At 39.4% G+C, this 27,758-nt stretch overlaps 1 protein-coding gene across 4 annotated transcripts; it reads left to right on the forward strand.

Annotated features, from left to right (window-relative positions):
* Positions 1-14: 14 nt before the first annotated feature.
* Positions 15-27,661, forward strand: RB195_025903 (uncharacterized protein; the record flags this gene model as incomplete). Of its 4 annotated transcripts, XM_064214241.1 has the most annotated exons (22): positions 15-86; positions 155-254; positions 2,324-2,433; positions 2,731-2,802; positions 2,885-2,980; positions 3,060-3,155; positions 3,221-3,306; positions 5,979-6,081; positions 6,441-6,538; positions 8,704-8,868; positions 9,409-9,529; positions 18,103-18,281; positions 18,797-18,875; positions 20,583-20,696; positions 21,941-22,067; positions 23,035-23,209; positions 23,617-23,701; positions 23,897-23,950; positions 24,493-24,601; positions 25,497-25,582; positions 25,919-26,048; positions 26,547-27,661. In XM_064214241.1, the coding sequence occupies 22 exons, from the start codon at positions 15-17 to the stop codon at positions 27,659-27,661; spliced, it is 3,372 nt and encodes a 1,123-aa protein (XP_064070121.1). The 4 variants fall into 4 exon arrangements, with proteins under 4 accessions (XP_064070121.1, XP_064070122.1, XP_064070123.1 ...); XM_064214242.1 differs by lacking the exons at positions 15-86; positions 155-254; positions 2,324-2,433; ... (6 more) ...; positions 8,704-8,868; positions 9,409-9,529 and adding exons at positions 14,141-14,918; positions 15,919-16,309; positions 17,002-17,206; XM_064214240.1 differs by lacking the exons at positions 18,103-18,281; positions 18,797-18,875; positions 20,583-20,696; ... (6 more) ...; positions 25,919-26,048; positions 26,547-27,661 and adding an exon at positions 14,004-14,018.
* Positions 27,662-27,758: the final 97 nt, after the last annotated feature.

Genomic DNA, 27,758 nt, shown 5'->3' on the forward strand with positions numbered 1-27,758 from the left:
CACTTCTTTCAAGGATGTCAGGCTCGACATCACCGGCACGCATTTCCCGCAGACTTTCCAGTACGAAAATTGCTAAGCAATTAGCTGTAAGTGCTTCATCTCCTCTTCGTTGTTCTGGTAGCCCAGTATTTGACCTTACAGATGTGCATTCCAGGGCCTTAGCCTACGATCTGACGATATTATGGATCAAGGCGATACGGCTCGCCATGAAGGACGCTTCGTGTTTGAGTGTAGTTGGGAGGTGGCAAACAAAGGTATTTGCTTGAATTTTCTGGTTGTTTTGAGTGCTAGCATTGTTTCTCTGTTTTTTTTTTCCTGCGCTCATGGAAATTTAACCGCTGCTGCTGGATTGAGGAACGATGAATGGTGAATTAGAAGAGAGTGATGACAATGAGATAATGTTTGCTTTCGAAAAAAAAAAACTCCACTGGAATGTGAAAGTGCTCCATCTGTCACTGACTATTTTAGCACTGTTTATTTGTCTTATGAAATTTCTGGTTCAACTATGTAGAGATGAATAGAGCACTTTTCAGGTGGTTGTTAGGTACTAACACTAGATGCTGAGCTTTTAAACGTACTGATTTCGTTAGCTTTTCTACAATGATTTTGGGACTAAACTACTGATCTTTCCTTTTATCGATTTATTTTTAGTTGCTTCTTTTGACGAGTTTCTGCGACAACAGCTTAGCCACGAACTATGTGCTACCTGCAGAATCTGAACAGCTGCTAGCAGCTTAACGTGTTTTCGTCGTTTTTGCGTCCTAGATTTGCACTAGTTTGTCAAATGGCTGTGTTACTGGCGAAAATAGGGCAAAGTAATGCGATCATTTAGATGAAAAACTGTTGAAAATTCTGGGAATCTACACCATTCTCATAGTTGGAATTATTTCGCGTTCCTATGGGTTATCTTGAAGCCACCTGTCAATAGGAGACGCTCAGGAGGTATCCGAGTTAATTGGGTGCAGCCTACAAGAAAAAACAAGACAAATTAAGACAAGTTAACTCAAACCAGGGCGGGTGTGGCGCAGTCGGTTAGAGGTCCGTTGTAGCCACACGGTCGAGGGTTCGAAACCGCCTTAGTGTAAACCAAACCTTTCATCCCACCGGGGTCGATAAATTGGTACCATACCTTGTATGGTAGGATAAAAACACTGACTTGATCATCGGCTCTCCCCATTGTGGAGGCCAACACGCGTTCTAATAACCTCAATGATACGAATTCCAGTAAAAGGCATTAACGCATCCTAAGTGGATTGATACGCTAGTGACTTTATCCTTTTTATTCTGACACAAACCAGTTAACACACTCCAAAGTTTGCTCATATATAATACATATAAAAACATAAATAATATAATACATATAAATACATAAATGCTTTAAAACACGCGCGAAGGAGGAACAGAACGAAGGATCAACGACACAATGGCGGATTCCAAAAAAGAATTGGAATCTAGTAGTTATGTCACCACAATCACTGTCAACGAGTGCCGCCGTGAAATGTTTCGCTTTGTTATGGAGAAGACTACAAAAAGAATAAGAAATATGTTTATAATAAATATATTATATATTTTTTCTTGTCGTAAGAGTGAAAGTTTGGCTTCAAGCTGTTCTCCGGTTACTCATTTCATAACATTTTAGTGTTCCTAGAACACTAGTAAAGCTTTGTGTCATAACTTGCCTTAAAGGCATCATCCCACGAATCTGGGGTGGTGCGAGTTTAAGGTGAGTTATGCCTATACGGAGTCGTAGATTATAGAGAGAAGGGTGATTCCGTCCGTTTCATACTAATTGCTGTAAAAAGCGGCTCGAAAGATACGGCTGCAGGCGTTCCGGCGCGCTATTTTCCACAACGAGTTCGATTGGAGCGCGCCAGCCTTGTGTATGCGCCGCATCTTTCGGACCGTTTTTTTTACGGCATTTAGGAAGAAGTGGGCGGAATCACCCTCCTCTCCATAATCTACGACCCGTATAGGAACTCTCCACCTGAAATGCGAACCACCCCAGACTCGTGGGGTGATGCCTTTAACTAGTCCTGTCTTGTCTTGTTGGCTGTACCCAGTTAGCTCTTGGTACCTCTTGATGCACCTTCCCCCCCTTCATCCATTAAATTTTGCTTGTTTTCCATTTCCCTTCATTTTTATGTTAAAATTCTGGTCAAAGATCTTCTTTCTAAGTGCTTTTTAGAGAAGAAATTTGAGGCATCTGTTAGTATTTCGGAGTTTTTTTTTCCTATTTTTCGGAAACGTTTCAAGGGCTGCAGTCACCAGTAACAAATAATTTCCTCTGTGGTTATTGGTCTCGCTATCGCTTTGCTCTTTTTAGTCGGCGGAATTTATACGGTACTCCGTACAAAAGCTCCCATATCCACTGAAGAACTTGGGGATCAGTACTGCATGCTTGGGCCGTACAATGAAGATCGTGTTAAACTCGAGGCGAGTTCAGGATGTCGATTTTTTTGTGAGTGGCCGCACTTTGTGCCCTTCACGATATGTCCTTTGTACGCTTCGAAATGGACGTTCATTTGTTTTAAGTTGAATGGAATTGTCTTCTGGTAGAAAGTGACGCGGCTGTACAAAAAATCAGTGCTTTTTTCGTTGGAAACTGGTTGTTATCATTCGCTTGCAACGTCCCTGAAATAATTCAAGAAACACATACCGCATAGGATTGATAGATCTCCAGATATACGTTTGGAAATTGATGGTTTTCTTATGTTTTATAGTTTATTTTAGGTAGAAGTGCTAGAACCGGACAATGCTGCTATGAAATATGCACTAGAACATGCTCGAGATTGCGGATTCAAGGTCAGCAAGAAGTTCTACACAGTCGAAATTATTTGATATTGTTCTTTACTTGAGTTTTTGAAGTCCTGGATTTGAGTTATAGCTTGTATATGGCCGCTGGCTTATCGATGGATATCCAAAAGTAGTCCTGTTCGATATAGGCTCAGCTGCTTGGAAACTTGATCAATGGAAGCATGAAGTACATTTTTTCTTCGATCTTTTTTTTTGTTTTTTTTTGGTTTTTTCTTGTTTCGCTCAACTTGCATGTATCCGTATAGATGTGGTCGGTGACAAAAGTGGGGATACCATGGCACGATCGTGAAGCGAACGACTGCGTAATTCTCGGTTTTATGGTTGCTATATTCTTACAAAAGGTAGGTAAGAAGAAGTTCCTACTTTCGGGATATTTTAGCTAAATAGTTACAAGTACAAATTTTAGTTTGCTGAAGCAATAGCATCAAGCGAACCGTTGATCGTTGCACATTTTCACGAATGGCAGTCAGCTGCAGGTCTAATTATGAGCAGGTAATAGTCAAAGTTACTGTACTTTCTGTACTGTACTTTTTTTACTGATGTTATAATAATTAGTAGTTGGTGGATTTGATACAGGCTGTATCAAATCCACCAACTACTAATTATTATAACATAAATTGATATTATATTGATAAAGCTTGATCTTAAATTGGTACTTGGTACGGCTTTGCTTAGTTCTTTTGTTTCCAGAACGTTAGAACTAGCAAAATACACACTTGCCAAGAACTCTCTTATTTTTTGTCTCTTTTTCTGTTCATCTCTTTACTCAATTGATGGATGCAATTGATGCACTTAGTAATTACCTCCTCCTTTAATTTATATACACTTGAAAATCACCAAAAACGCACCAATATTTATCGCGGTTGAATTAAAATATATGAATTGCACTTAGTAATCAAGGTCTTTCTCTTCAACTCAGACATTTATGTGCTTGTTATTTGTTCTTACAACAAGGAAGTGATCCTGTCACGGAATTAGTAAGTTAGTTTAGAAATTGAACATTTCAGTCATGAACGTTCTTTTCTTCCTAATGGTTCACGGACCCATCCGAGAGTTTTAGGATGTAACTATGGATTAGGTAATTGGTGATGACACTTAATATACAACTAGGCTGTTCAAAATTTGCTTAATTTACTGGATATCAGAGTTAGAGGAAATATTCAGGTTTTTTTACAATGTACATCTGTGTTTAGTTTCTAATTCTTGCACCCTTCAAGAAATATCCAATATGGCTATTTAGTCCAGCACAAAGTCTTATCAAGATACAACGTGTTTTTTTCGGGTATTAAGTTATCTTTCTGCTTTGAAAAGTACCGAAGCTTTCCACCATCAGTTAATCTCTTAATTCCAACCCATCGAAATGCTGTCAAAGCGAACGGTGGGTTTAGCAAAGATTTTTAGGCTGCAATTTTTCTATTGTGTAAGATTCAAGGCGAAAATTTGTGTCGTATCCATTTACTGGATCTTTCGTGAATATTCACGATCCAAGTTGTTATTTTCCTTCTTGACATTGTTCTTTCTATTTCTTTTTTTAATTTCTATTTGTCAATTTTATTTGGATTCATTCCAGTAGTCAATTTTTTAATTTTTTCAGTTAAACAGTGTCCAGTTTCTTCAGTCTCTTCCCACCAACATTTTCGCTCCCATCTGGTCTGTTGCCTGTAGAGTAATTGAAAACACAGCTATCAATGCAGATTATCTAACCTCATTTCTTCCGAGATTAATGTTTTTCGCATTTTTCTTTTGTTTTTTTTTTTGCAGTTTTTTCCTTGCTCTATATCATTGTCATGTGTGGCAAATTAGCAACATTGATGTAGGCTCCCAGAATAGTTCACAGACATTACGGCGTAGCGTATACTCGTCACTAACAATTGGTGATCATCGACCAACAGCTGCCATGCCACAACGCTCGATCAATAATCACCAGATTACGCATCTTCGAATTCTATCAGGAGCCATAGTCAGTGCTACTACCACACTTTCTAGCGCAATAGTTATATCTTCAAATCTATGGTATAGTGATATTGCAGTGACGCTGGAGAGATCCCTATTGTCCAGACTTTTGAGGTTAGGTGTTCGCCAGTTACCCACAGGCATCACTAGAACCGTGCAGGGTTATGTCATTTTGAATTTGATGTTTATTCCATATTGTACAGGACACATAGTCGGGTCAAAACGATACGAAGCGCGGTGCCGTTGCGTAAGCGGTTGCGCTCGAAGCAGCGGGGTGGAGATGCCGGTTGAAATCGACGTGGGACCATCGGGAAATGCAGCGATGGATGGTGTTAGCAAGGGTCCTCTCGCGATCTTAAGCGTAACGCTACACCGCGCTGTTTCGTCCGCAGCCGCTTACGCATTTGACGCAATTGCACCGTGCTTCATGTCGTTTTGACCTTACTATAAACTGACTGACTACTATAACTACTAACTCGAGTTTTCTGAGGGTTATTCGAAATGCTTTAGATTTTGTAGGAACTTTTTTGATACTTTTACTTATTCTTGCTTATCTGAAGAACATGAAAGCGAGCATTTGGTCTGTCCTCTTGGATAAACTCACCTATTGCCTGAAACTGTTCCCATAGTTTCAAAACTAATAGTGATGTTCGACCCAGTACAAAGCAACTGTTCCATTCGTCCGGATAATCCGTAAAAACATTGTTCCAACAGTTGGGATTCTTTTAGCCTCCCATATTGCTGCGACTTTTCTTTCGCGAGGGTGATTGAAAGAGCATCAAGGGGATGTCCTAAAAAAAGTCGAAATGCATTATTTTCACTTATTTTGAATTCACGTACTCAATGAGGGGAATAAAATGTAATGAATAAAATGGAATCAAGTAGAAAAAAAGGAAAAAGTCAGGCCTACTGGAAGTAGTATTGAACAATGCACAGAATTTTCCTGACCTAGTTTGATGACAGTTCCATCAAATAACGGATGGCAGTAAAGTCTTGTACCCTCCATCATCAGAAAAACTATAAACCCCTCATGTTGCCGAAAGGATGAACGATTCAGAGGCCTTCTTTGGTTGAAGAAATTTTACTACATTATAGGGCAATGCAACTTTGTAGCGATTCTCGCAGCTATGTAGTAGTTGCTTTGTGGAAAATTAACGGACAGTTCCGGTAAGCATAAGCATAGGATATTCACTAGAAATGTGATTTTACAGATTATGGAAGCTTAATATCTCGTTGGTTTTCACTACACACGCTACTCTTATTGGACGTCATCTTTGCGCTGGTGGTGTTGACCTTTACAATAATTTGTCCAAGGTGAGTTTTGTTGTTCATATATATGCATTAGACAGAAATTTGAGTGATTATTCATTCTTTACTTTAGCCTATTCTCGCATGAAAATATGTTTTTACTGAACTGAAAAATCCCCGTCTCGCGAATTCGACGAAAAGATTCATTTGTTTAAAAAAAAGGAGGAAAAATGTATCTGGAGGAGTGTTTATGAAAGTCTTTCCAAGTTGATGAAGTGCTTGCGAAAAACAATAAAATGTGTAAACGATTGATGTTTTACGTCATTTTATCCCCATAAACTCTATGGCAGCATAAATACCTCAGATATTATAGTTTCATGGTATTCTTCTTGATCAGCTTACAGTATTCACTTTTTTTTTTAAAGATCGATGTGGATCGTGAAGCTGGTGAACGACAAATTTACCATCGCTATTGCATTGAGAGAGCTGCCGTTCACTTAGCACATGTTTTTACTACGGTCAGGTCAGTCTATCTAAATACTATTTCTGATTACAGTGTCACATTGTTTAATTGTATCGCCCTCATTTTCTAACTCTGTACCCTTCCCTGAACTTGTCGTTTCGAATTTTGCAATTTCGAATAGATTAAAAAAATATTTACTTGGTTTTTTCGCCTCCTACATATTTCAGAAATCTCTCTTACGTATACTACAATGCATTTTCTACATTTCAAAAACAAAAATTTGGAACTAGGCAGTGTTTTTGCTCGCGGTTTCGCAGATGCCTGAAAGTAACCAGTTCTTCCTTCTGAAACTAGTTCTAGCTCACCCCGAAGTACTTTGTCCTACAGTCTACGTCATTTTTCTAGACGATGTAAAAATATTGTGATTTGAGATTACTTTGGACCGCTGCGCTATCATTATTTTGTCGCGGTTGAATGGAGCTCAGCTGATCCGTAAAATAAGCATTTTAATAGTATTTACGTACTTTTTTCCTCATTTCTTACTCTTTCATTTTTTTTCCCCATTTTCTCTGATAGCGTTGTCTTTGTTGATAGTATTTTTTTTCGCTCATTATCATTTTGTGTTACTGGTTTCACTTTTAATTTTCGTCTGTTTATCATTTTCTCTTGGTTCCCTCTTAGGACAGAATAATCCACATTACAGAATCTACTACACACGGACTTCATTTACGTTTTTTCGAGATGCTGTTTTTCGTTAAACAGACCTAATTAGAGTATTACAAGAGAAAAAAATCCTTAATGAAACCGACAATTTTATCTGATTGTACGGAATTGGATATTTATTTTTTCAATTTCAAAGCACCGATTTCCTCTCTTCCTATGCGACCTGATTGATTTTCTTAACCTTCAACTTTTTGATCTTTTCACTTGTTCAAATTCACTTTGAAGGCATTGTTCGGGAGGTTTTTGATTTTTATTTTTTTGTTAGCACATTGAGTTTCGATGACCATGAATCTCTACAAAAAAATTCTAAAGACCTCCAAATTATGAAATCAGAGGCGTCAGTTTAAACAACGGCACAACACTTCATACTTTTAATATTTACGAAATGAAATCGCGTAAAGTGGTTTGTGAGATTACTTAATAAAACCAATCCGTCCCCTTACGAGTAAAAATCTATGTTACGCAATTTCATTTCAATCCTATTCTTGTAAACTGTTTCGCCGTTGGATAGATTTATGTTTTTATTTCCTGGATTTGAAGGGGTGTTTCGCATCTTTTTCTGAGACTTGAAAACCGCATTCTGAATCTACTACTCTATCTACTACTGGAATGCTACATAGAAAGTTCTACCGAGCGCAGCTTAAAGGTCCACTACAAAAACAGTCCTTTATCCTTGATACATATTTATCGTATTCTGTGTAAAATCTTTACCTTGCGACATTTAGAGCTTATTAAGTTGGAATTTTTGGAAATTCAGGCTGGTAGAATACTGAAGTTGCAGTTTTCTGCATTTTTTTTTTGGAACCGTATTGAGTTCCGCCGGTTTCCAAGCAGTTTCAGAAGTCGCGTTCGACATGATCGCCGCTAGGAAAGTTCTAGCATTTGTTATGCCTTGCGGATCTCTCCAATTAACCATTTCAGATTTTATTTTGGATCTCAGAATTTTTGAAGAATATTTTGGAAACTTCACAGGAAATTCTTTGCAGAAATGTGGTTTTTCGTTTCTTTTTTTTTTTGAATGCAAACATTACTAAGGGGAAATTATCTATCAAAAATCATTTTTGATACGTGTTTCCTGGTCAGGAGTTCTTCATCTACACGTTAATAAAACTCGAAGTATTAAGAGAATGCAAATTTTCTTCAGTTGCGAAAATTTGGTTTTTATTTCCAGCAGTTGTTTTCCTCAGATTTTCTTCCCTTCTGATTTTCTGGAACCCTACTCTAATGGAAGAAGGATGTAAACTTGTTTTTTTTCTAAATTTACTTGCTAACCAGTCAACATTGAATATCCTTGCCGATGGCTCTGCGCTCCTCAATAAATTACGCATTCTTTCCTTTCTTTGTTGCTAAACGAATTTTCTCAAGAGAAGGGGAAGAAGAAGAAGAATGTCCCCGCTTCCAATGCTCTCTGGATCGTCATTCAATTGCAAAAATCTTCTTGATGATCTTCTCCATACAATTTACTGTTGTGCCATCTTTTTTTCTCTATGATTTGATTTTAGTGAAGTCACTGGTCTCGAAGCTGAACACCTTCTTGGCCGAAAGCCTGACATTCTGACACCAAATGGATTAAACGTAGTGAAGTTCTCTGCAATTCATGAATTCCAAAATCTGCACGCCATAGCAAAAGAAAAAATACATGATTTCATCAGAGGTCATTTTTATGGGTTAGTTTGCGTTTTCATGTTTAATTTAACTTTCCTATGTTTTATTTTCTACATCAAATATGTCGATAGGTGATGAAAATGCAATGCCATTACTTCATGTTTCTGAGAGCCATAGTCTAAAAGAACAAAAGACATCAATCGCGTTATCAGGCGTAATTAAAGATAGTGGGGTAGCTCTGCATCTGTTACCATCGATGTTACACAGATGTTTTTCAAAGAAGAAAAAAAAAGGATGTTTCACACCTTTTAAAATTAGATAACTGCATGTGTTTTTCCTTTCCTTCAAAAATGGGTTGCAAAAATCGTTTCGAAAAATGTAGGTGTGATTTTACTAAGTAATCTCAGCTAAGGACTCTTTGTTTATTCCAGAGAGACGTAAAGGTCCTGTGCACTTGTTTTTTGTTGTTTTCCATGTGAATCTACGTTAAGTCTTTCAACTTAATCTCAAAAAAAAAAAACAGCCGTTTGTTGATTGTTGTGATGCTCAAAAACGTCACTCTTTGTTTTCATTTGTATTGAAAGTTGTCTTTCTTCCTTCAGAAATCTGAATTTCGACTTGGACAAAACACTCTACTTCTTCACAGCTGGACGTTATGAATTCACGAATAAAGGCGGCGACTTTTTCATTGAAGCCTTAGCACGGCTCAACTATAAGCTACAGGTTCGTTCATTGTCGATGAATGCCATGAAAAATGAATGTATTCGTTTACATTCACATGAAAGGTATGGTTCCTGAAATATCGCTTAACTTCTTTATAATTTCGCCTTTTGTCACTATACTCTAGTTCTTTTCATGGAATTGCGGGATGTCGGCTGATTCATTTTTATACCTCCACGAGAACGACGTAATTTTATTTGTACTGTGAAGTAATGGTGTTTCAGGCAAAAGGAATTAGGTCGTGAAGAATAACCCAGAAATTGATTAGATTCATTCTTTAGAAAGTTGCAGTAGCGCTTAGACGTTATTGATATTTACATTTGGCATACAATTATTCGAGAAATCTCTCAAAATCCGTGCTAATTTCTTACAACGGGGAAGCTCCTGCCAGAAAAAAAAGCTTTTTAGATGCAAATTAGCTACTCCTATTTTGTGTAAAAGAAAAAGTGGCGATTATCTATTAGCAGAATTCAACGGAACGACTTTAAGATTACCCAGATCTCGAGCAGTGATATATCCAGAGTATCATAGTGCAGACTTTTTGTGTATGAGGAAAATATTAGAGAAATTTGACATCTACGTCTTAAAACGAAGAAGTTATCACATTTCTCAGTCTCAAATGTTTCAGTAAAAAAATCTATAAGAGGTTTAAGTGTAAAGCCTGAAGTCCGTGCGAATGTGGATTGTTTCGAATTTCTAGAGTTTTCAAGACTCTTCGTATAATATTACTAGAGAGATATAGTATAGCACAGCTTCTGAAGGTGCATTAAATTCTAAGAGTACTGCCGGAGAAATTCGTGCTATTTGAAGGGTTTTTAATTCTTTTGTCTTATGTGAAAAATATAGCTCGTGATTGAGTTTTTAACATCGAAATGTTATTCTTGACGGGATTTTATTTGAATTGTTTTTCTGTACTATTTTTGATTATCAACATGTGATGGTTCCGAAAAGATATGCAAGGATTACTGTTTCGCTTCACTTTTCCTCCTAGAAAATAATCAAAACTGGTTACTGAGGGATAGTCACAAGTTGTAAATCGGTCGGCGTCAACAACGAAATGATCGCGCTTGCGCATAACATTCACCCGCAATCGCTGTGTATGTTTTCGTGTAGATGCGCGATTGTTTTCAACTGAACATGAGCTGGTTCAGCTGATCCAGCTCCTTTGTTCCAGTGTTCTTTGTTGTTTGTCCGTCCTTTTTTTTCAAAAACCCTATTTTAATATTATCTCGTACATCTATTGTTACTTTTTCGTTGTTTTCTGTTGTTTTCTTGATTAGCTATACAATCGCCATGCTCTTTCTGGTACGAATATCTAATGAACGTACGGCAGCGGAGTGTGGCGAGAGCGTGGATGAGCGAGTCATTTTAGGATGGGCGTGGTTCACACGGCAATTACTGGTTACGTTTAGCGTTGTATGTATAGGGAATGGGGGTTGTGTTCCAATGTGTAATCCTCGTCACACCATGGGAAGATTTGCTCTTTTTTTATGTATGTGTGGTTGTTTATTGTTTTGTTACCAATCGGTGTCTGCAAGCAGGTCTGTGTGATGATGGTGGTGATAGTTGTAATCCGGGTCCGTTGCCACCTGCTCCAGACGCGTTTCTCGGTTTTTTTTTTCATCGCATCTTTATGAAAGCTGTACTGAGTGCAGCTATTAAGAGATTCATTCATATTGACGCAAGGTGTCCTCATTTGGCTCATTTGCCCTGTTTAACTCTCATTGATTAGCAACTCTTCTACTAACGAGTAGATTATGTCGTACTCTCAACGACTAACCACTATTATTAAGTTTTTATACTGTCTATACATTTTAATTTCTATACTGCAGTAAAAGTGTATGTAAGATCGGTGTTTGGCGATTGTTCAGTTGAGAAACCCCCTGAGGACAAATGACACTTGCGAAAAGCTGAGCACGCCTCTTGTCATTATTTTCTTTTGCTTCAGTGTGGGAGATAGGCGTGGATGCATAAGGATAAACAAACAACATACCTTTATAGGCGAGGCGTATTCCAAACCATTATTATGACTAGTTTGAGTCATATTTAATGACAGCCTAGGTGCTTCCCTTTCGTTTATTCAGATTCCCAGCATGCTTTCGTGCACACAGTGAAGTGGAAAAAAACTACTGTAGCTTATCGAACACATCCTACGTCTACATCTCGTCCTAATCTCATCAATTACTAGGATTCTAGATGTCGTTGCCACAAGTTTTCTTGAACCTAAATTTACGGAATAATCCAACGCAATATGATGTGCACGTGTACGCATCGTACAGTTTATGTGTGCATATAAATTGGTCTCATCAGCGAACGTGCGCGTCATTGTTTTGTTTTTCGCTGGGTGTCCACCCGAAGGCCAACCATATATCACATGTCTGTTGACTTGTGGGATCAAAATGCAGGATTCTTGACCATCTCGTATAAAGTAGGACCTCCTTGAGGATGGTTGACGTAATGGACTCGGATTTCATAGTCAAGATAGATTCGAGTATTCTTGAATAAATGATGCTTTAAACAGACAACTGTAAATTTGTAGAAGAAAGAACACAAGGATTTTTCTCTGAAAGGAACGAGGATATTTTAGTTTCTGCGCTTCTTTTTCTCTCCTTTTCTCTTCTTTTTTTAGTTGTCTAGTAAGAAATAAAGAGTCCTTTCCCGGTTATTTTCCATTTGTTTCATGATCCTTTTGACAATAACTAATCGGAAGAAAAACAATCTGTGACGTGCGTATCCTTTTCCCTCTTTTGTCCTCTCTTGTCTGTATTACTCTTGGATCCCATGAAAACCTTTAGCAACTATCACCGACATCATTTGGGAATTGTATGCTAGTCAATACCTAGCAACAAGGGTCCGTTGTGTAGATTTAAATGCCATTGTCTCACTGATCAAGACGGCTGCCTTTTTCCAGAGGAAGCTAATCAATGCGTGGCACTTCTAGGCTTTTTTGTTCACTCCTAACTAGTTCCAGTTCAGCGCATTCCAAATCCATATATCGTTGTTGTTATTTAATTGGATAGGTTTAATTAAAAATTCCCATTCTTTTCAGAAGGCTAAGCTAAGAATAGATTTTATACTATGGGCTGAGAGTGCGCGTGAATGTTTTCGTGCGAAGAAATTTCAGAAGTATACATTTGTCTGAGGAATAGTGCCGTCTCTGGTTTCCGTTTGGGATATCCATTGCCGTCATGGGATCCACTCTTTTGTATCAGTTGTGGTCACTTATGCGTGGGATGGAATTTTTTTGTTTTGTTGGGCATCAAAAATGCTTGCTAACGTGTTGAAAAGTGACCGCAGATCAGGATCGAGGAATCTCTTAGGCGACACGATGATCATCCATAAAACGAACACTGCAGTGCACTTTTTGCACTTGATTATCTGTTTCTCGCCAATTCTACCGCCCAAAGCAAGTATAATTACATTTGTGCAGTTGGCAAAAGGAAAAAGAAGCATCCTCTTCTATACGTAATTTAGTAGAGGTGATACTAGTGTATTTTAGTTATTGCCATGCTTGTTTTCTTCTTTGGAACGCACCATATTTGAGGAACGATTTAACATTTGCGGAGTGTATCACGTGTTGAAGCTTCTCTATCGTTTTTACTTGAAGATAAAAAAAAAACTCGCTTACCGTTTCGCTAATCGCTTTCTCTTTAAATAAACAGCTTGGAATAATCGCCTCCTCTTCACTTGATATTTTAGATCTGATGTGGATAGATTTGCGTTTTAAATGATATACACTCTGTTTGCTCACTCATTTTTTCTTTCAATTAGATACCAAAATAAGTTCACTAATTTTAAACGTGAGTGACGGGATGAGTGACGGTGAGCGAGAAATTAAAAACTCACTAATCATATCCTTTATGAAAAAGTTTACATTTGCTCGGGAAAATTACTTCATAGTAATTACTTTGTAAACTAATAATGTAAACGCTCCTCAAATCAAAACCCCATCTTTCTCTATCTGAGTTCCTCTAGCTCAGGCTGAATTGTTTTGATCCTCTTCGGAAAGTTATATTGTTTTCTTGAGGAACAGCCACACATTTTTTCGTGCACATTTTCAAGGATCTTCTCGAAGTCGTATGCAGTTTCGTGCTCATTTTTTGAAAGATGCTTTAGCTTGTGAAATCTATGCCCTGCCCATCTTTTAGGATATTGTGGAAGTTTATGTCAAATAGGTTAGAGCGGAGGTTTTTCATTCCTATCCGTATTTTCCGAATTTGAACAGCGCATACGATTTCTATTCTGTTCAAGGTTTTATTTGAAACTTATCAAGTTTGGGTGAACATACATGTTCCACGAAATCAAGAGATTACTTGGATGTTGCCGTGTACGAACAATCGCCAAGTCATAGCAGTTTTCCGTTATGTGTGTTGTACATGTTTCTCTTTTGCAGTACACAATGTAATTACATGCCTTTCACTGATTTATATGGCGTCTTCTTGATTAGCTGGACTCGATGAAAACCGATTACTTTCAGATTTTCATTTTCTGATTCTGCTAGAGCAGCAGAATCTGGGAACTGCAACATCTGCGTAGATTACGCCAGGAGTGACCCTTCCGGGCGTGCGCTCAGCTTAGGCCACGCCCTCCTTGACAGTGCGATGCCAGCACGCCATGGACGTCGGCCTGAACATCATCGTACTGATCGTACTTTATTCAACGTTAGCGGTAACCGGCCTATTAGGCAATATCTGGGTGCTGATCACCGTCTCATCACAACTACTCGGCTGTTGCGGATCGTCAGGACATCGTGGACGAGTTATGAAGCCGAATACGCAAAGTTCAGCATACATTTACCTACTATTACTTTCTGTTGTTGATCTAGTATCTTTGATTCCGGTACCAATGCTAGTAGCGGATTTACAAGAGAACGAGTTCATATTCGGAATCGCATTGTGTAAACTGCTGTGGTTCAGCGAAGGCACCAACAAGACCTTGTCGCCGATGATTCTCACCGCCTTGTCCATAGATCGGTACATAGCCGTCTGCAAACCAGCACTCATCTGGATGAGACAGACGAAGTTTGCTGTTTTTGTGGTCTCTGTCTGCATCATGGCGTCTCTGCTCTTCATCGCTCCTATCACAGCACAAGCGAAGATAGCGGACATGGAGGATTTCAACGGAATGGTGTACAGAAAGTGCACATTAGGCGAGAATCTATGGTTTGACTTGGTTCACACGCTCACTTGCTATGTGGCACCATTAGTACTGATATTCTCTGTCTATATAGTGATTCTCGCCAAACTATTCCGACATACACGATTTTCTACCGTCGGTCGAAAGACGAGCATCTCTCTATCCAGAGTGGTCAAGTGCTCAGTGCTTGTGGTCGCTTTTTATTTTATTTGCTGGACGCCATATTGGACGATGCGAATTCAGGCTTTAGCCAACGGTGGGTGCCTTTTTATGTATCGTATCCGAATTAGTCGTAAAAACGCCTAAACCTTTTTCTTTTGTCGAGAAGTCACGCAGTCGAATTTAAAATTACTCGAGGAAAAAAAAACTGAATTCATTATCTGATTTCTCTTGGCCTTCCCATTTTCCTATGAAGATAAAGTAAAGATGCTGTTAAAAGACATTCATCGATAGGAACTTATTTTATTTTTGAAGTAGTAACACTAAAATCCTTGTACCATTAATTTTTGCGCCCCTTTGAACACTCTATTTGACGTCGAACGGCTCTCTAACTTCAGACTACTTTCATCGTTACACTGATATAATTCACTCTCGTACTAAACTTGTTGGCACTATTAAATTTGTCTAATTTGGGAATAAAGCACTGCTATATACGTGTTTTGTCTTAGTCCAGGAATTTATCAAATGTCCGAGTAGTAGTCAGAATTGGGTTATTTTTTTGAGTGTGACGGAAATATGAACGCCGTGCCCTTATGCGTTCTTGAGTTTATGGCTTCTGATGCGTGACTTCATCTAGAAATGAGTAGAAGTGAATGAATGAATTACAAATCCGCATCACCAGTGACCATGAGTCGTTTCTAACGCCTCAACGCATTCATTCAAATATTTTATTCTTTCGTTCTCCATCCAACATTTCGTGTAATAGTTGAGACGAGCTTTTGAAACCTGAGATGAACGTGGGGTGCGCCGGATGAAAGCTTCATGGAGCCGTTGTTTGCACGTGAATTCAGTGGCTCATATAATAACCTACATAGAAGAAAAATAACTTTGTAGGAGTATTGTTTGAAAGCGAATTTTTTTCCATGATATTGCTTAAACGTTATCGCTTGAGTTCACAACCGGAATTCATTGACAAGTGTCTTTTAGGTCTGGTTGTCTAATCTATAAAACACTTATCACATGACGTGACTCGGGTTATCTGTTAGACATTTAATTGCAAAAGAAATCATCACGCTGAAATGTGCTATGCTTTACAGAAGCGGAAAAGAACGTGGGCGTCACGTTTGGAAATGACACATTAGAAGACGTTGAGGAAATAATGGAAGAAAAAGGAGCACCTGGAAATGGAATATTCATCATGTACCTGATGCATTCACTTCCGTATGCTCAGAGTGCTTTCAACTGGTTATTCTATGCATTTCTTAACCGGAATCTGCGAAACTCGTCTGGACGATGTGGTAATGGTGTGCGTTCGGTCCCGATGACGAGCACAATTATCGAGAACGGTGCAAGTTCGGCAAGTGGATTGACACCATTATGGAAGAATCTTCAGCATGTTGGTACTCAATTGAAAACGGCCAGTATTGATACGGGAAATGCTTTGTTGAAAATGTCACCGTTTCGTACACGTTCAAGGATCCAGTCAAGGTGGGACGCCACGTCTTTTTTTTTTTCGCGCAGCTTGAATTTGCCATTATTGCTCTCGTTGCTGCTTTTCTAGCACCATTTGTCGCCGCAATCTTGTCGTGTTCCATTTGGCCTCGCCCTTCAATATTTTGCTTACTATTACGTTTTCCTGTCGTTCAGAAATTCATTGTCCACAGCAATGCATGTAAACATTCACGAGTTATTCCACAAATTTTGTTCACTTCTGATTGAGAAACTTTCGAAACGAAATTTGCATTTAGATTTTGTCCTATTTGAATATAGTTTCCTCGTCTTCAGATTTTTTCACTGAAAGATTTTCTTAATATTTTTACCTCCTGCGTCGTCCCCTCGTTGTCAAAATTAAATTCGAGAAAAAAAAACACGTATCCATATCTAATTACAGTTTCTACCTCAAATATCACCCTTTAGACAAGTGAATTACTGCAAGTTTTTTTTTTTTGAAACTAATAGATTGAATTTGCTCATGATTTACTATAACCTTACTGGATTAACGCTGTTACTTTTTTGTACATTTCATTTCGTACTACGGCACTAAAAAATCCACTGAAGCAAAATACGTTGTTTATAGGTATACATCATTTGTGGTTCCAGCATGAGAATGGAAGAATTGCTTTCCTACTCGTTCAAATCTTTGTCCAGTTATCTCATGATTATTTTTGTATATCTTCTAGGAGTTCAACGTATCTGGATTCGGCATATCTGGACCACCTTGTGCCCCCACCACCAATGACGACCTCATCTTTACTAGATCTACAAAAACGTGCGTCAACGCTTATTCCACGTCAGGAGCCGTCGTTAGTCGGAAAAGCCTTGTCGTTTTCTGACCTTCCCCATTCTCATCTGATCGAGAAGCCAAGAGAACCAACGCCATCGGCGGTATCCGAGAGCTCTTCCGTTGAGTGGTTGTGATGACGATGCCGTCAACATGTTTTTGTTATTCAAATCCTTTTGTACTCATGGTACGTGCACATTTTTTCTTTTCCTTATATCGTTCTTTATCACTTCGCATATTGTGCTATGAGATCAGTTCTCCTTAGTTCTACTTGCACTGTTTCTGTTTTGGAGAAAGAAGTGCAATAATGGGTACATACAATGCCAGTATACATATTGTTTAATATATACCAAATGTTCCGTGTTCTGTTTATGTCTAGGATTTAACCTTCCAGTTTTTGTACATATTTATGAAAATTTATGAGGTTTTTTTTTTGTGCGTGTTTGACGATCGCCTCTATGGCTGATGAACTAAATCGATGTGTATTAATGTGAAGTCTATCGCCGTAAATCTATTATTCTTTCCTTATATTCTTTTCCCTTACACCAGTGTACCGTTTCGATCTCATGATTTCGTTAAGGATAAATTATTTGTTATAATATGAATGTAGCAGTGATTTAGTTAAAATCAACTTTTTCACCGTACGAAAGAGTTGTTATTGTCTAATTATAACGCAGAAAATAACGAGGTTTCGGCACCTTCCTCGTCTGTTTACACAGTATCCGCTTTCGGCTATTGTCGCGCATTGTGTCCGTCCGATCCTCGTGAAGGGGTTTGTGACCTGAGAGCGTTGATTTAAGCTGTGTTTTTGTTATTGGCCTTGATAGAACGGGTATGTTTGAGGAAAGTTGGAAATATGCGTTGTCATAATCCTGAAATGTGGTTAACAGGGAAGTTGGAGAAATAATTTTCAGAAGAGATGGCAGGTTTCATTTCCCTCACGTATTATCCATTCTATTTAACTCTCTCAAGTTTGCTAATTGTTGTGGAACTCTTTTAGGTCTCTACAGATCCAAGATGCAAGGACGTAACCGTCATAGCGTTCATTATCTATCCAGCAGCAGCGAACTCTTTCAATGTGGACTCACTTCGAGGACAAGCGGTCTGCAAACAGCTCAAGGATACCATAGCCAAAATCAAGGAAAATGTCGCAAATCGTATGTTTGAAGAGTCAGTTCGGTAAGTGCGCGGTGTTTTTTTCTGTCTGTCACGATTTTTCCGTGTAAGACCGATGGGTTGCTGATTGAGATTGGTTTTTGGTATATCTCTGCAATGTTGGTACTTTACGAGTTCAATTTCCTCGCGATCAACTGTTTACTGAGCGCGTAGCATTGGTTAACGGATGAATCTAATGGGACAATTATTGGCACCCTCAATCACCTCTCGCCGCCAACCAGACGATAGACACTTCTTTATCTTATGAGGAACGATGAGAAAAGAGGATCCAAGAGCAATCCCAGCGCGACGAGTCGAGCTGACGTCAATGTCGGTTGTTATGGGAGCAAAGGACTAAGGAATGGGTCACGTTCATCACACTTAACAACGGGTGCTACTTTATTTCAAAAAAAAAAAACATTAATCGCTTAAATTTGTTCCAGTAATCGAGTGTCGAGAGCGCTAGGACAAACCGTTTCACTGCTACCAATCCAACATGTTTTTGTAGTTACATGGAAGTGCTAATGTTTCCATTTCAGTGGAAAAGTGCCGGATCCGGAAGACTTGCTATTACCAGCTGAGAAGGTTCAACTCAAACGTTGTATTCTGGCGGCGAAGGTATTATCCGTTGCACTTATCCGCTTTTTCCCACAATTTTTCATGTGGAAGAGCAGTGAAAGAGGCGTTGAAATGAATAGAGTGTGCCTTCGCATACGAAAATTCTCATTTCCAGTTCTGTGTGTTGTGTACGGTGCTTCGCATGTTTTGATGTTTCTGGATGGGAGTTGAATCACGAAATCCGTGTTTGTTTAGTGGATTAGGATTAAAGACAGTCTGGGTGATCTCACTGAGTTTTACGGAATTTTTGTTTGTGCTTTGCTCACAGCGGAGAATGGGGGATGGAGACGGAAAAGTGCCCGCGATCATTTACGGCTGTCTGTTTTTGGTGATGCCGTGAGAGTGATCATCGCATCCTTTTTTTCCCAGGAATTCTAATCTTTCAAGAAGCGAACAGCTCAGAAATTATTCGGGCGCGGAATTCCAAATGTTATAAGCAGGCATCGGCGACTTGTGTGGAGCCGTGCTTTGTCGCATGTTGTTTCCTATGCGCATAACTGTCCGTAGCCGTAAGATTATCTCTAGGTGGTAGGCTGACTACTTTAGGTGATTAAATTCTTCTAGACATTAGCCATTGCTTTTGCAGAGAAGCTTATACATCCATTATTCATGTCTATCACATGAAGTAATGAAATTACTGGTAAACAGCTGAATACGTACTTCTATTTTTACATTTACTTAGAAGCTTTTGAAATATGTATGTTGTATTTTGTGAAACGAATTTTTGATTACTGCCCTTCTATAGGAGGATCATTGAAACTGCTTTCATCTATACAAAACCCAGTCCAATATCCTGCACTCTGACATCCATGTGGTCATAATTATCGATGTCATATTTTGAGTAGATCACATTGTTGTTGACAAGTCTTGCATATATGGATGAGTGGGATTTAAGTGAGTATCTGTGAAGCGTTGGAACCACAACGAACAGGTTCCACCCTCCAGATCTCTGTCTCTCTCTCGCGCACATTACGCCTCAGTCTATTGAGGAAGAGTGGATGCGCAATCCGGTTGTGATTCATCCCGCAGAAGCTAATTTTATGAGTGTCATGGCTCTCGTAGATACTGGTTGATCGAAATTATTGAGGGGGAAATGTGGAAGATTCTCATCAATCCTCTATCTCGTGCATGAAATACGACACTAACAAGCGATAAACGTGCAAAGATGTTTGAGCTTCTAAATTGTAAATGTATTCAAGTGTGTGTATACATATGTATGTAAACGATATTTTTTAAAAATGTTTTACGACTATTTTTTGTACTCGAAAAAAAAGCAGTGAGGCATAACATCACATCTGCAGCTTGTCTTCGAATAAACTCACTGCAGGAATCTACAAGCAGATGTTGTGGAAAATCCTATCGGTCTAGGCTCTGCTCAGAAACGAGCAGAGTTTGCACAGATGTTGCCGAAATACAAACGAAGGGGATCCGAACATGTTTAATGGATGTGTAGCTATGAGTATTCGAGTAGGGAAAGAATGGAAACCTATTGTGTGCGCATGTATTGCGATTGCAAATCTGTCACAACCACAATGCGGCTATTCTACATAATATACGGATATGTAATATGGCTGAGAGGAAAATGTGGTGTAGATTTGATTTTTTTCTTGAAAAGGTAAAAAAAAAAGAGATGAGAACGAGTTCACGATCAGATTAGTGAAGCTGTACGAAGCTGTGCTGAACTCTGCCTTACATTCTATTTTTCAGCGTAATTCACTACCACCGATATGTACACATAACATGTTGGATAGCGCCAATGATCCAGTACTACAAGCGTTACGTCGTGTGCAGCTGTTCAATCATGATTATGATCGAGTGAAGGTGAGCGTGAAGCTCCCATTTTGGTGGTGGTCGTAATACGGAGGAGGAGGAGGAGGAGGAGGCACGTACGTAGTCGGGTGAACGAATGTGTACATGGCTGTGAAAACAATTTCATGAACGAAAACAACAGTACGTCCCGAATTTTTGTATATTAGTCACCTTCGTTTCCGAATTGATCACGCAACTGCATATAAGTTAAATCTGGATTTCTATCCAATAATCTAATCATTAGCAAGAAAAAAAAAACATTCATCTAATCACTTCGACTTATTCTGCTTCTCTCCACACTCCCTCATGTATTCTTCTTAGAGTAAATAAAAAATAGATTAAAGTACCCATTCGGAAAAATCTACATTTTCAATTGAAAAAAAAAGTTATGTGAGTACATGCTGAAGAAAGTAGAGCAGTCGAAAATTTTTCTTATTTGATCGTCTACAACAGCACGAGACTAACACACATATAGATTTTCCGCTACAGTTGTTTCAAATGGAGCTCGGACTACATTTGTTGCTACAGCTCTATAAGATGACTTTTTTTGTTACAGCCTGGATGCTTATAAGATTTCTTATAATGCGCTCTAACGGGCTGTATTTTTTGAACGGAAATTACTTTGCGAAGGTATTTTTGCTGGAGCACAGGATACGAGAAAAAAAAAAACTAAATTACAGTAGGAGATATGATTGGCGTTTCTAATATTTTGATAGTTTTTTTTTCGAAAACTGTTATTCAGTAGTTGGAAAGTGATTTAAGTGTGATTATCATCTTCCGTGAAGGACGAAGTTTCAAGATTAACAAGCCATTATGAACAAAAGTATGAAGGTAGACATATTAGAGGATTATCTGTGAGATTATCGATGCCGTTCCGCCGCGGAGTTCCTCGTAATAATCGGCAGCAATTGACGAGATGGTGGACTACGTAATGAACTTGTTGTTCACATCAGCGGGTTCTGTTTTGTGGAAAATAGTTTAACGCTTCCTAGCATAGGCGTGCATAACTGGAAATGATCTGAAGCTAGATACATAAGTAGGTCCCATATTCGGCTTTTATTTAATATTTCCATTTCAGATTACAGTTCTGTGATGTGCAATGATTGTCTGAGAGCAAGAGAAAAATTTCTGCCAATTTTCGTTTTAAAACAATTTTTGGAAAAAGAAAACATGCTGCTATTTTTTCGTCCGCTCTGCCTTCAGATATTCAGCTTTTTTTTTTCTCGGCGTATTCCTATATGATTCACACTTTATAGGTGATTTTCCATCCGGAATTCTTGTCTTCCGTCTCACCGCTGATCGGCTTGGATTATGAGGATTTTGTGCGTGGGTGCCATCTTGGAGTGTTCCCAAGCTACTATGAGCCATGGGGATACACACCAGGTATATTCATCAATGTTAATGGCGTTAACTTCCTGTAATTACCTCTGCAATTAGTGATTCCATCAGCTTTTAATCATGGATGAGGGTAAAAATTTGTTCGTTCCCACATTTTTATTTGCTTTGCGTTGCGTGTTTTTTTTGTTGTTGTCTTCAGAGCTGCCCTATTTATTGTTATATGCGCACGAAATATTGGAATAAGGAATAACGATATAAACGTGGATCTCTTTTGTTTAAATTTGGGCGAATTCGGGTTAGGACATCGTTAATGTCAGTAGCGAAGTGTTTGTAACTTATACTTTTGAGGTTCAGTGTGTTTATCCGTTCAGAATTATGAAAAACATGAATTAATAGAATTGGAAATGCGAAAATTTTCTCAAAAGAAGGCTAAATTTGTAGAGGGCGTGAATTTGAAAATTTAACCTTGAAGGGTTTAGTGATATACGATTTTTTATAATGATCCTTTTTTTTCTAATATTATCCGCTCTAACTGATTTTCATGTTGAAAACTTGCCTTGGGATTTTGTAAGAGGCTTTTATGTGTTCTAAGGTTTGCTATGCCTGTTCGTACTATTTTAAATTGCACATATGTTATATTGTTGGTATCTTTTATCGTCCATTGCCTAAAATTGTTCTACGTATATTGTTAAAAGACGGAGGTCGCACCAATTGTTGTCCCGGATTTTTTTTGGAGAAGAAAGTGTCTTATGCCAAAAAAATAATAAAATTTGGTTGCAATGTAGATTTATCTATGAAGTATCCATAAACTCTCTGCTAATTCCTGTACGGTATCGATCTAAAAAAATTTGGGATCATTTCTGCTGTCGCACTAGTTGAACGCATTTGCAGAGCTCTCACAGAACATAAATACTATAAGCGTTACACGCTCATCCCAGAAAATTCCTGGAGTGTTTATGGAATTCTATTCCTATGGGTTTACAATTAGATTACAGGCTCCATTTTTTTGCAGCTGAATGCACTGTAATGGGTGTGCCATCGGTGACGACAAATCTCAGTGGATTCGGCTGTTTTATCAACGAACATGTGACGGATGCAAAAAGCTACGGTATCCATGTAGTAGATCGTCGTTTCAAAGGAGCAGATGAGTCTATCAATGAGCTGGCCGATGGGTTATATGAGTTCACGTAAGTGTATGAATTTTCTCTTTTTTTATTCTTATTCTTTGGCGAAGATTGTACATTAAGTTGCGCTGTGTAGATAACTCTTTAAAAAAAATGTCTTTATATCCTTTTTATATAAGTGGTCGGATAGGAAGCACAGGTGGTTCAGTTTGATTTTTACTACAGCTATGGAGAGTTTCTCTTTATTCTTTCAAGAGGGCCACGGAAACTTGCGAATGTGTCCGAGAGAGTCATGAATATGCTACGACCTCACCCACACCCACCTATTGCTTAAAAAATCCCAGACGCAGTCAGTGCACTCGAACCAGTCGCTAATTCTCCGAGACAAGTGTGGGAGAGATTAGTGTTATTTTAGGAAAAACCTAGGGATGCTCATTCAATTTATAGGAGTTTTAAGATTTTAATTTCAGATGTCTGTCCCGTCGTCAGCGTATTATTGTACGTAATCGAACGGAACGTCTTAGTGAATTGTTGGATTGGAAGACACTTTCAATAGTACGTTTGAAATTTTTCTCCGAACTTTCTTGAAATATCCAGAATAAGCAGAATTGTAAATACGTGAGATATAGTCGCTAATACGTATCCACGAAGTAATCTTTCGGATCTCTTAACGACTACAATCTAGAGAGATTAACTCCAGTGGTTATATATTACGTGAAAATAAGGTAGTATTGAAATAGTACGTTTTAGTTCTATCGGGATGCAAGAAGAATGGCGTTAAAGAAAACACATCCAGATCTTGAGGTGAGATTATTTTCGATTTTTTTATGTACATACTGAATGATTGAGGTGATGGAGTTCTCCTTTTATTACGTTGGATTAGAGATTCAGGATGAATATTTTATTGCATTTTTTCTTGTGCTACGTGAAAATTTGCGATTGAATAATTCTCGTTAGAAGAATGTTTATCGCAAAACGATTGCAAGGGTTTCGAGATGTTTTTCTAGTGTAGCATGTTCAATGAAGATTAACGTCACGGACCTGTTTTATGTCTTCCCTTAAGCTGTCTTCGGAAACACCGTCTAAAAAATTGTTGGCTTTTCAGATTTATCCTAGACTGTTTGACGTGAAGTCTTTTAAAGAAATTAAAAGGCTTTGTACATGAAAATGTCTCTGCACTCCACAGATTGACCTTAAATCAGTTACTGGAACTCAAATGTAACTCGCTGATTCATCAGGCGAGGTACGACGAAGTGTACCCTCACATTAGACAGGCATCTAATCATCCTACAAATGAAGTTGATATTACCAGGTGTTAATATTTACCGATAATATTCAAATTATAGATGCGTTTGTCGGATGCAGTTACATTCATGCCACGTCCGATTTCCGCACCAGGAACGCCTTCTGTATCCGGACCAACGACACCACATGAGTCGGACAGCGAAGATGACAGTGAACAGGATGAATATGAACAACAACTATGGAATGAAAAATAAGCAGAGTTAATCGTGGTGTAATAGGGTTCTAGTGTACTTTTGTATAGGTCATAATTATAGTAGTGTTAGAAAATGCTGGATTAGTTTTTCACCAGCGTAGCTCAATTTCAAATTACTCGGTGGTGGTTGCCTTTTTAAGAGTTAGTCTGCATTTACCTGTGAATCTTTTGCCTACCATGTGAACTGCATGACATACGGAATGACCATTGTAAGCTCAACATGGAAATATAATTTCATTGTTTGTGAAATAGTTAGTACAGAATCTATGTCAGTAAGTAACCGATCCTTCGGGTAGATGAATGACGTGCCCGCAGAAATCGTGTTTTTTTTTCTAGCGATTTTTGTGTGTGGTGTAGTATTAAACGAAGATATGATGGTTTTACACCGTAATCTAACATCGTTACCATATATTACACTGCTTCAAGCTGATCTGTATAGAGTGTGCCATCGGTTCGTTTGGTGCTTTATGAATTTAAGTATTTATAATTTAATTTTAAATTTCTTTGACGGGAGTTTAGCAGTTAGTGAATAAAAATTTCTCTTTGGAAAATTGCAAAGTAGAGTTATTTGGAAGCTATTAGAAGTTTAATAAGTTCATTCACAAGTGCTGGGTTTTCTTAAAGCTGATGCATCGGAATTGAGTTACGAAGGTTGGTCGTTGTATTCCAAGCCATAAAATAATCATTATTTTGTTTTTATTTATCAAAACAAATAATTTCCTGATAATTTTCGTGAGAAAGGTAAGTGGGTTTTGGACCTCTCCGTCGAATAATTGATTGAATTGGACACGATCAAACCGATGATGCTATGTTTTTGTATTGTCTAGAGTTTTTTGAGATATGTAATTTCAGACAAAGTAACACATGATATTTATGAGTTCTATGAACGTGCTGACAGCTGGTTAGGTCCAGGACTGAGCATGAAGAAACGTTTGAAGGTTATTTCCTGAAGGATGAACTGTTTGAGCTTTTTCGATAATACGTAGTAAGACTGACAGGATAGTTACGTATGAATAAAATCCTCACTGCGTATGTTGTTCAACGAAGGGACCATGGTGACGACGTTCTGCCCATATGTGGCTTCATAATGGTAACGGCTCGACATTTAAAACATTTAAATTTAAAGGCGGGATACCACGAATCTGACGTGGTGAAGGAATCCGTGGGAATATCTAGAGCTTAAGATTGCGGCATTAGTGATAGTTCCCTTCATCTCTCTCTCTGATTACCGTAAGAAACAACGCGAAAGTCGACGCTATTTAAGACAATTTCAGCTGCACCGTGCCAACGTTGTGTACGCGTCGCGTCCACGTGCGAGCGGTCTAGGATCAGCTATGCCTTCTCATCAGCCTATTCAAGTAAAACCAATGAATAGGCTGCTAAGGGGACCGGAACGTGTGCATAGTGAAGCGTTCTAACGTATTTCATAGGAACTAAGGCGATTCCCAATCCGTTTCTTGCGACGACAAGGAAGAGGTGGGAACCAAGCGTGATCCCGCAATCTACAACCTAATATCTAGATTTTACCACGGATTTCCTCACCAGATTCCTGGTATGCTGCCTTTAAGCTGCCAGCACTTTTCCCAAAGACGCGAGTGACGCATCGTGGCAGTTCTCGTAGCTTGTCGAGATGAGGCGGTGGTGGAGATGCAGGAAAAAAAAATCCCATCTTCGTGGTGACGACGGGGCATATCGTCATTGAAAAGGTCCCGAGGAACGAGTCAGCAGTCACCCTTTATGCTGTCAATGGGTTGCGAGGGACGATTGGGTCAGGAGGTAACGAAGAAAAACAAAGGAGTTATTATCGAGTAGAGGAGAGAATTTAAGTGAAATAATGGCCACCTTATCAAAAAAAGCGCTATCATCGTGAACACATACGAGTTCACTTTTCTCGGACCGAAGCTCTACACGGAGGAGTGGTCACTTTACCCGGACCGAAGCTCTGTACGCAAGGGTGGTCACTTTACCCGGACCGAAGCTCTATACGCGAGGGTGGTCACTTTACCCGGACCGAAGCTCTGTACGCTAGGGTGGTCACTTTACCCGGACCGAAGCTCTGTACGCAAGGGTGGTCACTTTACCCGGACCGAAGCTCTATACGCGAGGGTGGTCACTTTACCCGGACCGAAGCTCTGTACGCTAGGGTGGTCACTTTACCCGGACCGAAGCTCTATACGGAGGAGTGGTCACTTTACCCGGACCGAAGCTCTACACGGAGGAGTGGTCAGTTTTCTCGGACCGAAGCTCTACACGGAGGAGTGGTCACTTTACCCGGACCGAAGCTCTGTACGCAAGGGTGGTCACTTTACCCGGACCGAAGCTCTATACGCGAGGGTGGTCACTTTACCTGGACCGAAGCTCTACACGGAGGAGTGGTCAGTTTTCTCGGACCGAAGCTCTATACGCGAGGGTGGTCACTTTACCCGGACCGAAGCTCTATACGCGAGGGTGGTCACTTTACCCGGACCGAAGCTCTATACGCGAGGGTGGTCACTTTACCCGGACCGAAGCTCTATACGGAGGAGTGGTCGGTTTTCTCGGGCCGAAGCTCTATACGCGAGGGTGGTCACTTTACCCGGACCGAAGCTCTATACGCAAGGGTGGTCACTTTACCCGGACCGAAGCTCTATACGCGAGGGTGGTCACTTTACCCGGACCGAAGCTCTATACGCGAGGGTGGTCACTTTACCCGGACCGAAGCTCTGTACGCTAGGGTGGTCACTTTACCCGGACCGAAGCTCTATACGGAGGAGTGGTCACTTTACCCGGACCGAAGCTCTATACGCGAGGGTGGTCACTTTACCCGGACCGAAGCTCTATACGGAGGAGTGGTCGGTTTTCTCGGGCCGAAGCTCTATACGCGAGGGTGGTCACTTTACCCGGACCGAAGCTCTATACGCAAGGGTGGTCACTTTACCCGGACCGAAGCTCTATACGCGAGGGTGGTCACTTTACCCGGACCGAAGCTCTATACGCGAGGGTGGTCACTTTACCCGGACCGAAGCTCTGTACGCTAGGGTGGTCACTTTACCCGGACCGAAGCTCTATACGGAGGAGTGGTCACTTTACCCGGACCGAAGCTGTATACGTCCGAAGATGGAAATCCAGCATAAA

Source organism: Necator americanus, chromosome X (assembly GCF_031761385.1).
Source record: "Necator americanus strain Aroian chromosome X, whole genome shotgun sequence".
NCBI lineage: Eukaryota > Metazoa > Nematoda > Chromadorea > Rhabditida > Ancylostomatidae > Necator > Necator americanus.